Source organism: Chrysochloris asiatica, unplaced genomic scaffold, assembly GCF_000296735.1.
Source record: "Chrysochloris asiatica unplaced genomic scaffold, ChrAsi1.0 scaffold00173, whole genome shotgun sequence".
Lineage (NCBI taxonomy): Eukaryota > Metazoa > Chordata > Mammalia > Afrosoricida > Chrysochloridae > Chrysochloris > Chrysochloris asiatica.
The window spans coordinates 1,609,181-1,627,780 of record NW_006408691.1 but is presented as its reverse complement, the minus strand read 5'-3'; the positions used below and the strand labels follow the sequence as shown (position 1 = coordinate 1,627,780).

Here is an 18,600-nt window from a genome sequence, read left to right as displayed (position 1 = left end):
TTTGTTTGTTTGTTTGTTTGTTTTTTAAAAAGCTAAAGTGGACAGAGAGAAATACTATTAACTGATGATACATGGAGGGGATTATAATCATTGTAATGAAACAAAGTATATTATTTGTTGAATGTAAAACTGATGATATGCCCTGTGAACTTTCACTCAATCCACAATAAAAACCTTAAAAAAACAAAACAAAACACTGCTTTTGCTATGTCCCACAGTTCTTACTAACTCATATTTTTGTTCTCAAATAACTAAAGGAATTTTGAAGTTTCATTTCTTCTTTGATTTTTACCCAGTAGCTGTTTAACAGGGTGCTGTTCAATTTCCATGTATTTGATTGTTTTTCATTGATGTTCCTATTTTTTATTTCTAATTTTATAGTGTTGTGATCTGAGAAGATGCTCTGCAGTATTTTGATGTCCTTAAATTTATTGAGGTTTGCTTTGAAGCCTGACATATGGTCAGTTCTAGACTATGTTCCATGCGCACTGGAAAAGAATGTATTTTTCTGTTGTCATTGGATTGCGTGCTCTTGAATACGTCTATGAAGTCGACTTGGTTGACTGTGCGGTTTAGTTCTTCTATGTGGTTGTTGACTTTCTTTCTAGGTGTTCTGTCCTTCATCATAAGTGGTGTATTAAAAATCTCCTATTTTTATTGCTAACCTCAAGGTCAGCAGTTCAAAACTACCAGCCATTCCATGGGAGAAAAATGAGGCTTTCTGCTCCCGTAAAGGTTTACAGTCTTGAAAACCCTGTACAGGGTTGCTATGAATCAGAACCAACTCTATGGCACAGAACCACCACCACCATCACCACTTTTATTGTAAGGAGCCCGGTTAGTATATGGGTTATATGTTGGGCTGCTAACTACAAGTTCAGCTGTTCAAGTCTACCAGGCATTCCATGGGAGAAAAATGAGACTTGTTGCTCTCGTAAGGATTTACAGCCTCAGAAACCCTATACAGGGTCACTATGAGTCAGAACCAACTTCTCAGGCCACAACAACAACAACTGCTACTTTTATTTCAGAGTTGTAATTTCTTTCTTCAGTTCTATTAGAGTTTGGCTTATGTAATTTGAGGTTCTTTCATTGTGGTTATAGATATTAAGGTATTTCATCTTGTTCAATAGACCCCTATAATAATGATGCAACATGCTTCTTTGTCTTTTACAATGGTTTTTGTCTATTTTATCAGAAATTAAAATTGCCACTGCTGCTAGATTTTGATTGCCATTAGCTTGACATATTTTTCCATCTTTTTATTCTTAATCTATTTCTGTTTTTGTGTATAAGATGTGTCTCTAATAGACAGCATAAAAGGATCCTGCTACTCTGTTTCTTGACTGGTGCTTTTAATCCATTTACATTCATGTCATTATCAATAATTTTGAATTGTTTGCTGTTATTTTTCTGTGTTGTAGTGGTGTTGCTGGTTTCTTTGTACCACATAATTTCCTGTGCTGAATTCATACTGTTTGTGAGGTGTGTTTTTTTTTTTTTTTTTTTTTTTTTTTCATTTTCATTTGTGTTGTGTTAATATTTATTAAACCTTTCTTATTTTCCTCTCTTTTATTTTGATGTGAAGGTGCATTTTTTTTATTTTATTGATTTATTTTAAAGGTTACCCTGTAATTTATTATTTTTCCCCTTATTTAAAACAGTCTGTTGTATCTTGAAATCTATTTGACTTCCTTGCCACTCTTCCCTCTTTTGGCTTTGTAGTTGTTTTCTTTATAAATTGATATCTCTGGTTCTCTATTTTCAGTCTTGCAAGTTCATTTGTCTTTAAATACTTGTATATCTAGATTGAGTTCTAGGTGGTGTTGTCATGTATGTTAATCTCACGTTGTTGCCTTCTTACCTGCATGGTTTCTGCTGAGAAATCAGAACTTAGTTTCTTTGGTTCTCCTTTGTAATAACTTATCATTTTTCCCAAGCTGCTCTCAGGATTCTTTCCTTGTCTTTAGTTTTGAAAAGTTTGATTGTGATATGTCTGGATGATTTCCTGTGGGGAATCTATCCTGGTTGGGGTTCATTCAGCTTCTTGTACGTTTATATTTTCATCTTTCATAATGTTAAGAAAGTTTTCTTTCAACAACTTTTTGACAATTTTCTCTGTGCTTTGTATTGTCTCTTCCTATTCTGGAATTCTGATCACCCATAAGTTATTCCTCTTCATGGCATCCCACATAATTCAGGCTTTCTTTGGATTTTTCATTCTTTGTTCTGATTGTTCTTCTAGCATACTAGTATTAAGAGATTTATCTTCAAGCTCACTAGTTCAGGCATCCATTGTTTCAAATCTACTCATTTGCCATTTCAATGTATTGTCTATTTCTGAAATCTTAGTATTCATCTTCTGGATTTTTAATTTCATGTTTTGTATTGTTTCAAATTTTTTATTTATTTTGTCCATTTCTTCTTACAGTGTTTTCCTGAATTCTTGTAACGTTTTCTCTGTGTTCTTCTTGCTTTCCTCTCAGTCATTTGTCAATCCTTTGAAAGTACCTAAATATACTTTTGGATTCTTTTTCAATTAGTCCCATTATCTTTTCTTTCTCAGAAATGTTTTCTGCCTGTGCATCTTGGTCATGTGTTTGTGCCATTCTCTCTTATTTCTTTATGTGAGCTAAAATTGTCTGTTGTCCCCACAGCATTGTGATGTTGTCATATTTGTATTTAATTGATGATTGTATGTTGATGTGTTGTTGGGCCATAACCAACTTTTCCTATGGGTATAGTTAGAGAATGGAAATGTGTGCACCATTCTCTGCTCTCTGTGCACCTCAGTTTAGGGTGGGTATGCTTGGGGTTGGCTTCTAGCTATCATTGATCAGGTGGTATAGAAGCTGGTGTTGGCTCTTGCCCAGTGGGTGGAGCTGCAGTGTGTATAGTTGTGGCTAAGCTGTATGAGCACAATTGTTGTCTCCTTTTCGGTGGTAAAGAGAAGAAACTCACACACATAAGAAAACAAAACAGAATAAACAAACAACAATAAAAAAGAGAAAATAATAAAGGGAAAAAAAAGAAATAAAACCAGGCAGCAACCAGAAAAAATAACATAATAATTAAAAAGAGAAAAGAGGGACAGGAAAAATGGAGCTATAGAAGAGAAAAATAAGAGGGAGTGAGAGAAAAAAAAGCACTTAGATAAACCAAGAAGAGGGAAGAAGAAAAGCAAGAGAAGAGATCAGTAAAGACAGAGCAAAAAGAAAATAAAGAAGGGGGAAAAGAAAGAAAGAAAAACAAAAGCAGAGATAGAAAAGATAAAATTCAAGGGAATGAAAGAGAAGTTGAAGAAGAAAGAATGTTGTTGTTGTTGTTAAGTGCCGTCGAGTCGGTTCCGACCCATAGCAACCCTGTACAGGTTTTCTGAGGGTGTAAATCTTTACGGGAGTAGAAAACCTCATCTTTCTCCCGCGGAGCGGCTGGTAGTTTTGAACCGCTGACCTTAAGGTTCGCAGCCCGATTCGTAACCACTACGCCAACAGAGCTCAAACAAACACAAATAATGAACCAACAAAAGGGAAAAACCAAAACCAAAATTTTAAAAAACCAGTTGAACCTGGAGAGGATAAAATTCCAGGGCTCCTCCCAGCCAAGGAGCTCCCATGGTGGGGGGAGGGGGAGAGGGAATGTACCAGTGGGGTTCCTGGCCCTAGATGGAGTTCCTATAGACCTAGGTGTTATCTGTGTTCAGGGCACTCACTCCAAAGTAGTTCATGGAAGCCCTGGATGGAGCTGGTTTCAGTGTCTCTTAGGACCATTGTGCCACTGGGAGCAGGGTTACTCTTATGACTCTGCTAGACTAATGCTGGTCTTGGAGTCCTGGTGTGGAGCCATAGGATAAGTAAGCACTGGACCACAAAGTTGGTTTGAACTGCAAAATCAGAGGTACTCTCCAGCCACTCCTTGGAAACCCTATACAGGTGGCTGTGAGTTGGACCTGACTAGACGGCATTTAAAGGAGCTCTGGTAGCATAGTGGTTACGAATCGGGCTGCGAACCGCAAGGTCAGCAGTTCGAAACTACCAGCTGCTCTGCGGGAGAAAGATGAGGCGTTCTGCTCCCGTAAAGATTAACAGCCTTGGAAACCCTGTGCAGGGTCGCTATGAGTCAGAACCGACTCCATGGCACATAACAACAACAACAACAGACGGCACTTAACAACAACCACAACAATGCTGGTCTGGTGGCTCTGAGGGTTCTACAGGTCTGGAGCCTCACCTACCTGAATCCAAACACTAAAGCTACACAACTGACCCCTGCCTCACACTGACATGGGTCCCAACCATGTGGTTCTGAACTCCCAGAGAGCAGGTTTTATGCTGGAGGTGGATAAAGTTGGGAGCTGGCCACACCTCTGGTCAACAGGGGGACATGGAGAGGAATTACACTTTTCCCAATGCCTGTGTGAATCTGCTCTGTCAGACCACCTTCTGTTGCCAAAGTTATTCACAAATTTCAAGACAGGCCATTCACCAGTCAGTCTCCATTTCTTGCTGTCCCTGCTCAGCTTTGCCTCTCAGCAAATCCTCAATCCACTTCTCTAACCTTTCCTCTGATGTTCATCTGTGTCTGTTTCATTTAGTCTCTCGTATCTTTGTTGTAGAGGGTCCGTGTAGGGCACTTTCCTAGTTCACCATCTTGCCAGAAGTCCTTTCCCTGGTCTTTTTTATGATTTTGAATTTTGTTCCACATTTTCTCCCACTCTATCTAGAACTTTCTAATATGATCCCTTTCAGAGCATTTGATAGTGGTAACCTGTTCTCATGTTTCATTAGTCCACTGGACGAATAGGTTCCACATGTCTTTGATTTTCTTCTTTCTTCCTGAAAGGGAGAAACCAATAGTTGCACCTTAGATTGCCACTCATGAGCCTTTAAGGCCTCAGTCACTCCTCACCAAAGTAGGATGTAGAACACAGTCACTGTGGACCATTATGTGGACTTGGTGTTCCCAGTGCCCCATTCCCTCAGGGTGTTTGGTTATGGCTAAACTTTGCCCCCTGTATGCTCCACCACATTCATGACTATTTTTGCAGCAAACTTAAACACTCATGTACAAAAATCCCCTGTGAAGTCTATATATGTATATTTATGGTTATTGTTATAGGTTTTTAAAAGTAAGACTAAAAAGTGGTGAAGGGGATGAGAAATTGGAATTCTCCTCCATTGTTAGTGGGAACATACAATGGTGGTGCTAATGTGGTATACAGTTAGGTGATTCCTTGAAAAGTTAAACATAGGAGTACCATATGGTCGAGTAATTCCTCTCCTAAGTATATACCCAAGGGTCTTGAAAGCAGGGAATCAAACAAACACATATACACTAGTGTTTGCTGCAGCAGTGTTCACAATAACCAAAAAGTAGAAACAGCTCAGATGTCCCTCAACAGATGAATAGATAAACACAATGTGGTCCACCCATACCATGTACTATTAACTCAGCCATAAAGAGAAATGAAGTCCTGATGTATACTATGACATGGATAAACCTTGAAGACATCATGAATGAATAAGTTAGACACAAAAGGCAACATATTATATGATTCCATTCATATTAAACATCCAGACTAGGCAAATGCATTGAGACAGAAAGCTGATTAGTGGTTGCCAGGGGCTGGGGACGGTGAGGAGACAGGGACAGACTGCTAATGGGCACAGAGTTTTCTTCTCAGGGGATGAACATGTTCTGGGACCAGTTAAGAGGTGGTGGTTGCACAACTTTGTGGAGGTGCTAAATGCCACTGCATTGTACCCTTAAATAATTATGCACTTGAATGGTATATTTTATGCTGTATGAATTTTAGCACACTAAAAACTGTAGATGGTGGAGTAGAACCCTATGAAAGGAAACTGGGGTCACTGGGAGCACTTAGGAGTCCTCTCCAGGTACAGAATATGGCAGTTCTGGGAAGGAAGTTCCTTGCTGAGCCCTCTGTGCCCTGGACTGAGCTGGGGGCTGGAGGTGAGTGTGTTAGGGGTTTTGGTATTTGGGTCATAGGCCCCTGGGCAAGATGAGGCTGAGCGAAAGATTTCTTCACATAAGGGGGTGTCAGTCCAGTTAGATCTTTCTGTTGGAAAGGATAGTCTAAGCAGAGACCAAGAGCCCCAAGTTACGATTTGGATGGTCACCAGACGCAGACCCAGAAGGCATCCCAGGGTCAGGGTATACCACTGATGTCAGCCGTTGGTGATGTAATGTGGTGACATGGTATAGGGTGGTGTAAGGGGTGTGAAGGGACGTAACATGGCATCGGGTTGGTCTGGAGTGGGAGGAGTGGGTCTGGCCTGGCCGGCTTGAGGACCCCAGCTCCCTCCCATATTGTTGTCACCTGACCGAGAACACTTCTGTGGGCCTCCTCCCTCAAGGATGGTTCTTCAGAGTCCACCACTGGCTGACAATGGCCCTGAAGCACCTTCAGGTTGAGGATATCTCCACCTGGATTCCTGGGGGAGGAAAAGCAGTTCTAGCATCAGGGCTTAGGGCTCTGGGTGCTCTGTGGGCTGCCTCTTTCCCTGTGGGGTACGGGGCTTGGGAAGGCTCTGTCCCTGCAGTGCTCAGCAGGCACCCCAGGGGTCACCCACCTCCAGCCGGCTGGTGCCACAGGTGTGAGTTGTTTACCTGGAGTTGTTACAGGCATGGTCCCAGGGCGCAATCCTCAGTGAGATTAATCCCAGAACAGCCTGGAACCTCCCTTCTCCTGTTAGGGCCTAGACAGGGAGGCATGGGGAGCTGGAAGGACTGGTCCAACAGCTCCTAGTCCCTGGGTCAAGTCATCCCCTACTCCCCCTCAGTCTCCACTAGGAAGGTGTGGACTGTCTCCATCTCAGAGGATGACAAAGCTAGGGAACTAGCCACGAAGGCTGCTTCCTGGAAGACCTCTGTCATCCTATGCTGGTCTGAGGCCCAGCAATCTAGAGGGGCACAGCCAGGGTGGTCACCATGTTGGGGTTGTGTCTCCTCTCCACCTCCAGGGTCCTCTCTCTCCCAGTGAGTGCACCGGGGTCTGCAGGTGACACATGGTACAGGGGCTGGACCAGGTCTGTTCAGGGGAGGTTGAGTAGGCCCAGAAGGTTCTCAGGCCTGGCCAGGGTAGCTGCCTTTCTTCTAGTCCCTCCTCCTCACCTGGCACCCCTCTCCAGGCACTGAGGCCTCCCTTGACTCCTCTTAGTCCTTCAACCCCCATCTTCTCTCTCCCTCCCCATCCCCTCAGCCAGAACCACAGGCTCATTGCCCTCATCCCCTTCTCTGGGTCACTGTTTCCTCTGTGTTCCTTCCAAAGCTCACCCCCCAGCCCCTCTACCCCCTCAGTGTCCCCTCCCCTCTCTGTCCTCCCTCATCCTCTTGCATTGTCCCTGTTTCCCACTCCTCACACCCCACCCACCTCATCAGAGTTGGCCAATCTTCTCCCTAGTGTGTGTGAGTCTGCAGCAAGCTCCCGGTCAGTTCAGGGATGCTCAGCCCTGGCCCACGAATGCCCAGGGCATTGCTAAGGCCTCTCGAGTCCAGCGGCCTGCAATGACCCGCCCTGGGGAAGAGCCTGCAGAGAACAATTGTGGCCTGGTTGCCAAGGAGCCGCCCTAGTCCGGCAGGAAATGGGGCTGGGGGGTGGGGATGGCAAGGGCGCTGGCCCCCTTGGAGTGACTGTGGTGCAGGGAGCATGAGCTGGCGGTGGCAGTGATGTTGCCCAGGGAGTCCCACAGGCTGCCTTGTTGGGACAGAGGGTCTCCAGTGAGCAAGAGGGAGGGCAGATGCTGGGGCCTCACAGGGCCTCAGGGAGCAGGAGGGAGAGTCTGAGGCCTGTGTTTCTCTCAAATGTCCTTTCCTAGGGCTACCAGGACAGGCCTCAGAGCTGACTCAGGGCTGACCCTTCTTGGCTGATTCCTCACACCTGGGCCAGGCTGACCCCAAGCAACGGTTGCCAGACAACAAACATGATGCCAGCCTTGAACCCCCCCCTCCCCCCCCCCAGTCAACAGGGGCTGAGTTTATTAATAATAGCTCAGGTGCTGCCCCAATCCTGTCTTTAGCAGACAGGTAGGTGGGACCCCTCTGTGTGGCCTATCCACAGCCGCCTCCTCCTCCTTCTGTGTTCCCTGGAGGTGTTGCCACATTGTCCTAATGGGTTACCGAGCACGGACAGAGATGCTCTGCCCCCTGTCCCCAAGGTCACATAGATCTAGGTGAGGCCTTCCAGAACCTTCCTAGGGTCTCTGTACAGCCCTCTGATAGTCTTCTGAATAGGGCTGCTCTGCTGTTGTCATGGGAAAGGGAGTCTGCAGTGCTACTTACCCCAGACAGACAAGACCCCTTTTAGTAGAAAGAATGAGGCACTAAGCCAGAGAGCAGAGCCAAGCATCCTAAGGGTAAGGGGAAACCCCAGTGTCCTTGTGAAACCCCTGGATCCAGCTATGCCTGAAGCCCAGGTACCTATGCATAGACTCACTGAGCCTGATCATTCCCTCTGTTCAAGTAAGCTGGTTGAAGTTTCTGCCACTTGTTATCCTGACTCCTGGCTAACTGGCCTTTGTGTTTGTGCATCCAGGTGCTCTCCCCAATCATAGCATGTCCCTCCATGGATGGTGTTGAAGCCCCTAGTTGAGGTTCACCAGTGGCCCCTGAGCCAGGAGTGTGTCAGGTCTGTCCCAGGAGTCCGTGGAGCCCAGAGAGGAAGTCAGGGTCCCATGCCCCATGGATCCAGGAAGGATGCAGCCGATGGTCCTTGAAAGTAAGAACTGGAGTTGGGTGTCCACCTTGCAAAGCCAAGATGTCTGGGGCTGATCTCCACCGTGGTGAGGGCCCTGGGGGTGTCAAGGAGCATGGGGTTTCTGATCTGAACCTCAGGGAAGAAAAAAATCCCCCTGCCTGGGAAATGCAGATGAGAAAGTGGTCTCTCTTCAGCCTTCCCAGACACTTTCTGATTCCCTCGTTTCCATGGTTTTGATGCTTTCATGTGGAGCATGCATATTGTAGCCAAAAGTGGTGGCAGAGGGTCATGGTTTAGAAGCTTGGCAGGAAGAGGTGATATGAACCCCTAGGGCTTAGGGATCAGGGAAGAACCATCCTTTGCCCCAAGGAACCCCATGGTCCCAGTGGGAGGGACACAGGGCTCTTCCCAGGTGTGAGGGAGGACAGGTAACAACATCCAATGCCTCCTCTAAGTGCTCCCCTGCCCCTCAACCCCACTGCCATGAGAACAGACACGCTTCCATGGCCAAGCACTTGGCCTTGAGGCCTCACCAGGACCTGCCTGGCTATGAGGCACCTCACCAGAGCTCAAGGAAGGATGAATGATCACTGTCCCCCTCCCCCCATGCAGAACGTGACCCCATTTTTCCATAGAGCCAGTTTTTGGAGACTTGAGGAACTAATTAGCATTTTCCTCTTGATTACCTACATTCTGCATCCCCTGGGCGCAGTCACATTGTCCCTCCTTATTCTCTTTTGTCCTCTGGGACGCAGAGGCAGGTCAAGCTCCATCTCACTTAGTGAAGGAGCAGAGGGCGGCCCGAAGGGTGAATGAAGAGCCAGAGCAGGCTCAGCAGGCTGTGAGGGCGCCCTGCATGCAGGCTGGGCCCCAGAACCAGGGGTGCCGCTGCCCGCTGTGGCCAGTGGCCACTGCCCTGCACTTTCCATTGGGATCTGGAAGTGTCCCTGTGGCGCTAAGGCCTTAACAGCAGGCTGGAGTATACACTGGGGACATCCGGCAAGGATGGCTGTGGTCCTTGTCACGTGCATGACCGTTTGAATAATTCAGATTTGTAAAAAGACCTACTTTCCTGATAGGCCATTTCCTGCTGAAGAGCAGATTGGGGGAGTGCAGGGAGGCATCTGAATTATACATTCAAGAATGGCTGGGCTCCAACGGTTTTAGTGAAGGACCGCATGGTGCCAGTCACTAGGGCCACCCAGGGTAGAGCCTGGTTGGGCCCTGGGCTGTCACACAGTTGACCAGGTAGCTGTGGATTCAAGGTGACAGCCTGATTTCTGAGCCCCCACACAGGGCGGGACTGGGAGCTTTGGAGGGGGCTGGACAGCAGGGTGGGTGGGGCAGGGTGGGAGGGCAGGATCCTGTCATTCAGACCCTCCAAAGTCCAAAGGGGAAGGCTGACTTCTTATCTGTTCTGAGAGGTAGCTGCTTCTGGTAACTAGAAGCTCTTGTGACTTCCTGAGTCTCCAAGGCCGGAGGGCCTTTACCACTCAGGTGGCACCACCCCACAGGGACTGGTTTGGGTATGGCGAGGGGCAGTTCTTCAGACCTTTCAGCTTGTGGAGGGGGGCATCAGTGAGGGATGGTGTTTGGGAATGAGGACCTGAGTACCCTGTTCCTGCTTCCTTCTCCTCAACTTTGCCCCTCACACCCTGTCTATAAACACATAAATGAGATTTCTGACCCGGGCATGGGGCAAGTTCCACAAAGGGCCCGTCCTGCCCTGCTGACCCACAGATTAGCTAGGTGCTGGGGTTACACTCCAAAATCTTGGATGACTGTGTGTCTGCTGGCTGGGTGTCCTCGGTGTCTTCATCAGGGACCTTGCCCTGTCATCCCAGCTATAGCTGAAGATGAGCCTCATCAAACTGATGGTGATGAAAGACAGGGAGTTCTGAAGGCTCTGCCTTGGTCCTGGTCAGGCAGGCAGGGAGGTGGGGTTCCAAGGGCCCCCAGACCTCCTGCCATCCCCTTCATGGACAACTCTTGCCTGTCCCCCTGGGCCAATTGCCCAATTCCTTCTGCCCAGCTGCGCCTGCTTAATCTCCCTCCTCTTCATCTCCTCACATCATTTTCCTCCTGCTCCACCTTCCCCACCTATGCCCTGCCTCTTTCACCCTCTCCTCATATTCACTTTTCTCTAAGTCCTGGTCCAGGTGGGCATTGAAGAAGGCCTGCATCAGGTCTGCTGGACTTGAGGGATGGTTTTGACTCTTAGAGCCTGAGGCCTCAGTCCACCTTTCCTGGAATTCAGTCCACTTTCCACTAGGACCAGAATGTAGACAGTGGTATCTGTCTACATACCACTCGTGGAGACCAGGAAGGTCCCCCATCCCCTGGGCATGCACACCTCCTTCCTGTCATGTCCAGGCCCTGCTAGAAGGTTGCTGCTCCTCAGGCCCCCTGAGCTCAAGCTCCTCTGCCCGCTGCCTTGAATCCTGGCCGTAGTGACTTCATCATGCTCCTCACTCTGGCCTCCGGGCATCATGCTGGATGGTGTCGTGCCCCACATCAGAATGTCGCCATCATCTGCATCCCTCCACACACTCCTGCTCCCCACCGACCTACAACATACTCATGCTGTTCCAGGGGGCCAAAGCCCTGTGTGAACAGGGGATGCGCAGGCAGCAAACTGTCGGTGAATAAACTGAATAAGGCCACAGGTCACTCCAACAGGTGGTCAGGGAGAACAATAAAGACCTGAAGATTGAAACCCCAAGCAGATGAAGATGGACTCATGTGTGTGTTTCTTGGCAAGTGAGAGGGATGGAAGATTCAGGAGAGGAGAGGGAAGGTGATGGGAAACTACCGAAGGAAATTTCAGGTATAAGAATGAGGTGATCTTTCAGTAATCCAGAACTTGATTGGAACTTAATCCAACAGCATTTCAGGAGGTTGTGGAACAATATACACTTGTCTGTGGATATTCATCAGCTACATGCTCAAATTTATGATATAAGTAATTCTCAATGTGAGCACTGAGTGGCTACTAATTTGCTACCCCTGCTAGAGAGTAAGATCCCCTAAGAACTTGATTGAACCTCAGCATAGTGATCCTGCTTGGTCACCTTAGAGCAGGTGGTGGGCTGGCAACGTCTTGCGTATGGGGTCCCCAGCCGATCTCCTCCCTCCCTGCCTTCCTCGGATGGCGGCTGTTTATGCTGGACGTGTGGCCAGAGACGGGTAAGGATCACGTGGAACCTCGGCAACTTAAGACAGAGCCATTGCCATGCTGCAATAAGTTTCAATGACTGGTAAGACTGAGGAATTCGCACTTACGGCCTAAGACAGGCAGCGTCTCTTAAACAAACAATAAATAAGGAGGAATCTGATGCAGACCGTGCAGACCCGGTCAGGAGGTCAAGCCCCTTGTGGGCCCAAGGGTTGTTGACCGTCCAAACCATAGGCTCTGAGGATCAGACTTTAGCTACCTAGTAGACATAGCAAACTGTCCCTCATCTGATTATTCAGTAATGCTTGTTAGTAATCTCATACATGAGCCCTGGATATCCACAGACAAATGTAAAAACCTTCCCTAAAACCCGAGACTGTAAATTCCAAAAAGGCAAGTCCCCCCCATCCAAAAAAAAAAGCTAAAGAGGATAGAGAGAAACACTGTTAACTGATGATATATGGAGGGGATAATAATCAATGTAATGAAACAAGCTATATGAATGGTTGAATGTGAAGCTGATGATGTGCCCTGTAAACTTTTATTCAATCCAAAATAAAAACATTTAATTAAAAAAAAAAAAAAAGAATGAGGTGAGTGGCTGAATTGAACTCTGGCTCAGCTAAGCCTGGGGGTACTATGGCAGACCTTTCATGGGTTAGATTGTATCTTAACTCCTGCGACTTTAACATATACCTGTTTGTCTTTCTTTGATGATATTATCAGTAAACAGAATAGTTGTGGCGGCAGTGCTTGTGGGCCCTGAAATCGATTTTGACTTACAGGGACCCTGTATAGGATTTCCAAGGCTGTAAATCTTTATAGGAGCAGAAAGTCTCATCTTTCTCCTGAGGAGCAGCTGGTAGATCCCAACTCTTGACCCTTCGATTAGCAGCTCAACTTGTATCCCACTAGGATACCAGGTCTCCTTACACAGAAAGGAGTGGATCCTAACCCTAAGCCCTTTGGAGTGGTGTTTTATAAAAGGAGAAGAGATGGAAAGACGATGCTACACACAGGGGTATGACAGCATTCAAGGATCTGTCTATATACCACGAGTGGGGACAAGGAAGGATCATTTCCTGAAGTCACTGAGAGATCATAGCTCCTCTACCAACATCTGGAATTTGGACTTCCAGCCTCCAGAACTGTGAGAATAAAGTTCTGTTCTTAAGAGTTACCCCCTTTGTAGAGTTTGTTTACAGCAGCCCTGGGAGACTAAAGCAGAACCCTTGTAAAGCAAGGAGGGTATAGGAATGGGGACGGGGCAGAAGTGCTGGGAGACTGGCTACGTGTGTCTGTGTGTGGGGGGGGGAGGGAGTGAGTAATAAAGAAACATATTAAAATTATTGAAGCCAGTTCCTCCCTCCCAATGCAGAAAGTTACATATAGGGCATAGAAGACAACTCCCCTGAACCTGTAATAGTAGACTGACAATGAAGAGGCCAATGTGAACTTGGGTTATTCCAGAAATATAGAAACAAGTATAGAAATAATTCTATGTCTACACAACAGATGTGTGTGTACATAGGTTCCCTAGCTCTGTATGCTGAGTGTGTCAAATGCTGAGACATCCCAGTAGCAATGAGCACTCCATTGTGGCTTCTAAACACCACTCTCTGCTAAAGGAAGCAGACTCCTTGGAAAAGTGGTTAATCAAGGGCTGGGGCAGGGCAAATATGAGATGAGTCTGGAGTGTCTGACAGTATGGAGAGCAAAGAAGGATACCAAGGATGATGCGGCCATGTTTGTGTGCTGAGGAGTGCTTCAGTAGGGAGGAAACACCTTGTGGAGTAGAAGAGGAGGCTGAGGCAGCAGAACCCTCCGGTGGTCTGGAAGGTCTGGGGTCCAAAAGGGAGAGGATAACTACCTTGGGTAGGAGCAGGGGCTCAGCCATGGAGCATACTGGACCAAGGGGTGCTGAGGTGGTCGACATATTAGAAAGTTGTTGTTCATTGCTTCTATTTTCTCTCACACACAAACCCCAAACCCAGAAGATGTGGAGAAAGACGAAGGTATGGGTGAACCATGTTCCCCCAAAAGATGTGTTGATGTTCTAACCACTGTACCTGCAAATGTGACCTTGCTTGGAAATAGGATCTTTGAAGACCTAAGATCACTCCAGAGTGGGATATATCCAAATCCTACATGAACAGAGTCCTTATAATAGAAAAGACACAGAGGCCTAGAACAAAAACAGCCATGTGAGATGGAGATTGGAGTGATGCAGTGACAAGCCAAGGAGAAGCTAGGATCGTTGGCCATCACCAGAATTTAGGACAGAGGCATGGAACAGCGTCTCTCTCCCTCAAAGTCACAGAAGGAGGCAATACATCCAACACTCTGAGTTTGGCCTCCCAGCCTGCAGAACTGTGAGACAATAAAATGCCTGGCTTTCTTATTCCAGTTTATGGCACTTGTTAGGGCAGCCACAGGCCACTTAGACAGTAGGAAAGAGGAAGAATGGCAAAGGTCCCCACAGGCCCAAAGCAGTAAGGGATGCTAGATTTGGTCTGGAGAAGGCAGCAGGGGAGTGGTGGAGAGGACCAAAGTAGACGGAATGAGGTGTTTCAAAGCAAGTACCTTGGGAGGTCAACAGGGTGGGGTAGTTGTTGGACTTAGGGAGCAGAAGTCTTCAGGAAAGACAGGCGGGAATGAACGGTCATTCCCTTTCCTATGGGAGAGTTTCAGCTAACTTCTCAGCACTTTCAGGTGACTGGCCCTTTCTCCAACCTGACACACCTCTGCTGGGTCTGCCCTGCCCCAGGGTCAGGGCCATCGCACTCCTCATTCTCTAGGCCAGTTCACTCAGGCCCAGTGGCTCCAGTGGCCTGGTGAACCTCAGAGGCCTCATGTTCTTTCTCCCAGCTTGGTCCACTCGGGACCATCTTCCATCCAATCAGACAGAAACCAGGTACCCCTTCACACCCCTTCCACCCTGAGTCCCATCCATTGGACTCTGTCCAGTTCTCCGTACTGTTCAGATCACTGTCAGCTCCAGCCTCTGGTTTACCCATATCTAGGAGTCCTGGAGATTCAAACTCAACAGACACTCCTTGGAAAGCCCATACAGGGTCGCTATGAGTTGGAATCGACTTAACGGCACTTCGCCAACAACAGCAGCTGACCCTGTGGATTAATGCACTGGACTGCAAGGTAGGTTTGAACCACAAGGTTGGTGGTTCAAGCTCACCAGCCGCTCTTCGGAAATCCTAAACAGGGTCGTTATGAGCTGGAACCGACTCGATGACACTTAACAGCATAGGCCAGAAATCTCCATCCAACTGCCAGAATTAAAGGAAAATCAGCAGGATTCATCACTGTTGTCTCTCCTGCACTGAAACGGTCAGAAGGCATGGAGACTTCCACAGCCGACTTGGTGGGCTACAGCCACCCTGTTCTTTCATACGCGAAAGGCGCGTATGGCACGGCGACGCAGGTTCCACGCGGTCATTGTCACTGCCTTAGTGAAAACTAGACCCTGTTCAGCATTGCCCTGGGCCACGCCCCATACTTGGGACTATATGTGACTAGGCACTGCAGACCACCAGGATAGACCGCTGACGGTCGAACGCCAAGCGCGGGGTTGGCCACGCGGGGAAGCGAGGTTGGCTATGCGAGGCGTGGCGGGTCTCTGCAGGGTTGAGGGCGCGGCGCCTTTAAGTAGCACGGGCGCGCGGCGGAGCCGGCTCTGGGCAGGAAGCGCGGACGCGCGCCCGTCCCCCTGGTAGGCTGTGCGTGCGCGGTGACGCGAGCGTGGGGTTTCCCGAGGCTGCAGACAGGGGCCGCCGCGCCCATCCCGATGGCTGGAGGCGTCTGAGGGGCGGACAGAGACGGAGGCGGCGGCGGCGGCGGGAGCTGGGAGGAGTAGCAGTGGCGCCGGAGTGGAGCAGCTGCCGCGCAGGACCGACCAAGCCTCGCGGCGCGCACCTGCCCGCAGCCCGCCGAGCGCGCAGTGGCGGTGCGGAGCGCGACAACCTCGCGGCGCGGCGGCTGAGGCGGCGGCCGGCTGTAGGCGCGTCTGCCGGAGCGGGCGCCGAGGTAAGCGCGCCCAGACCCTCCCTCCCCCGATCCCCAAAACCCTGCTCTGCGACCTCAGCTCAGGCCGTCCGCGCAGTGCCCTCCCCTACTCTGCGGATCCCCGGGGGTCGCGGCCCGCCCCGCCCCCACCCTGGCCGGGAGGGACTGCGCGGCTTCCTGCCCCGCTTTGGCTGGCCGCTGGGCGCGGGCCGAGGTCCCACGGAGGCCGCGGGGGCATGGGCCCAGGCTCCGTGGAGCCGTCTCCGCCGAGCTGACGGCTTTGTTTTTTCCGGGCACTGCTAACGGGAAAATGTGGACTCAGGGAGACTGGGGCTGCGAGGGGTGTCCGCAGGGTCGGGGTCGGACAGCGCTGCGGTGAACGCAGCTCCTTGCATCCTGCTGTGGGGGCCGCGCCCACCCCGCGTCGAAGTCCCCGCCCTGCCCGGCCGGCGCGGCGAGAACAAAGGGCCGCCGGGAGGCCCGGGGCTGGGCCGGCAGCTGCGCCGCTGCTTCCCGGAATAGGCGCTGTTTTCATTAAATTTCCTCCCTGGTTGGTCTGGGTGCTCCTGCTGGTGGTGAGAGCCGCCGGGGTCCTAGCAGCCTGTACTCCCGTGTAAGTGTTATTTTTAATGTGCCTCGCGGCGGATGGCTGTCCGATTCAGTTTAAGAAGGAATTCACACGCAGGGCGGGAGGAACAATGAAATGAGGAAGCTGCGGCCCCATCACGGCCACCCGGCCGAGGCGAGTCGGGGACCGGCACCGAGACAAAGGGCCGTGCTGGGCAAATGTGGGAGGGGAAAAAAGCTCCAAACATGAAGTGCTCGCTCAGCTGGAGGATTTAATTTTTACCCCCAAAGTGGAGGGAGGGCGGGCCCCCTGCCACCCGTGGCTCTTGGTCCGTAGCCGCTGCGCCCAGTACGGAGCCCCGGGCTGACTGTCCCAGGCGGGCGAACGGTCAGGTGCGGGGCGGCTGTGGGCGCGCGGCGGGGCGTGCGGGCTCTGTCCCCGCCGCGAATGAATGGGCCTCTGTCTCCAGGCCCCACTGCAACAAGATGGCGTTCCAGGCGGCGGCGGCTGGCCATCTTCACTAGGCGCAGCCGGCCGAATCGCACGCTTTTGATTGGTGTGCATTTTGCTGCGAGATTCCTTTGACATTACTTTAAAAGACCAAAATGGGGAGGGGGAAATCACACAACGTGTAGGGTGTCCTGCCATGGGCAGCTTTTCAGATAGAAGCTTAGTGGGGGGTGGGGACGGAGAGTTGAGCTGAAATGTCACAGGGTGGTGGCCAAAGCTGGAGACTTTAAAAAACCTCCTTCTTAATAATAGCTGATTCAAAACGAACTTAGATGATTTTTCTTGTCTTTAAATGGCAAGACTACCATACAGAACTGGTATCAGCTTTGTTTCATTAATCTTTGTGGAAGGTTTTTTAAGTTCGGTTTATGAGATTCATGTTGTACTGAAGGAAAAACGATTTAAGAATTTTTATTTGAGGAAGGGGCGTTGGCAGACGTTTTCCAGTCAAAGAGTGCAGTGCATTACTAAGCTAATGCATTTGTTGTTGTTATGTGCGGTGGAGTGGGTTCCGACTCATAGAGACCCGGTAAAGGGTTTCCAAGGCTGTAAATCTTTACAGGAGCAGAAAGCCTCATCTTTCTCCCGCGGAACAGCTGGTAGTTTCGAACTGCTGACCCTGAGGTTAGCAGCCCCATTCGTAACCACTACGCTAATAATGCATACACAATGTAAAAATCTGAACAGGTATTTTTGGGTCAGGGACTGTTGATCATTGATTCTTAAGTGCTTTCATTTTGTTATCTATCTGATAACAGTAATCTCAAGTAATATTTGGTGATTAAGTAGTTTTTGGGGTTGATTATTAACTAATAAAATATGTAATTACTTTACACGATTAACTGATAAATGGAAAAGATGTTTTCTAGTAGATCCATTCGGTTCAAACCCATCTGCTCCTTGAAAACCCTGTGCAGGGTCTGTCTGAGTTGGAGCCTACTCGATGGCACTTAACATTCAACTCTAGGTATTGACTAGAGTCTTTAGATCATTGTTACCCAGTTTTCTTTAATGAGTTCTTAATTTTTAAATTTGGGGCTGCAGGTTTTTTTTTGGGGGGGTCGGGGGGGACTTCTTATTTGAATGTAAGGTTTTAGTTTGTATCCTATTACGTCTCTGCGGGATTCTTCCGAAAGGTGGTGGTGGTGGTTAAGTACCATGGAGTCTGACTCATAGTGACCCTACACAGGGTTTCCAAGGCTGTAAATCTTTACGGGAGCAGAACGCCTCATCTTTCTCCCGAGGAACCCACTGGTAGTTTCCAACTGCTAACCTTGCGGTTGGCAGCCTGACTGGAAACCACTACGCTACCAGAGCTCTTGTTCCGAAAGGTATTGGTTGCAAAAAGAAAGTATAAAGGCAGTTCCTTTTTTCTTTCCTTACTAAAGACTGGATCAATGTGTGACTGGGGAACTGGTGCCACCAATATGGAAACAGGTTAGAGAACCTCCTTAAGGCAGAAATCGCGACGTGATTTACCTAAGGCCAGACTTTCAAACAGTGAGAGCCGCCCAGAAATAAAGTAGTTACTGGACAGCCCAGAGCAGGATCCTGTCTGGAGCCTGGGATGAGGGTGGGGGTTTCCTGCCAGCTCTGGGTAAGGCTGGACTG

The 18,600-nt window shown here is 49.0% G+C and overlaps 1 protein-coding gene across 1 annotated transcript in view; it reads right to left on the bottom strand.

The window, feature by feature from the left end:
- The window catches only part of LOC102824014 (probable calcium-binding protein CML8-like), a 64,718-nt gene extending 49,373 nt beyond the window's left edge, over positions 1 to 15,345 (bottom strand). Inside the window, exons 1-3 of the mRNA XM_006871773.1 lie at positions 15,301 to 15,345; positions 6,631 to 6,719; positions 6,341 to 6,455 (exon numbers count right to left, since the gene is read on the bottom strand). Of these exons, the coding sequence (XP_006871835.1) occupies positions 6,341 to 6,455; positions 6,631 to 6,719; positions 15,301 to 15,345 (249 nt within the window). The remainder of the gene's footprint in view (positions 1 to 6,340; positions 6,456 to 6,630; positions 6,720 to 15,300) is intronic.
- Between the last annotated feature and the right edge of the window lie 3,255 nt (positions 15,346 to 18,600).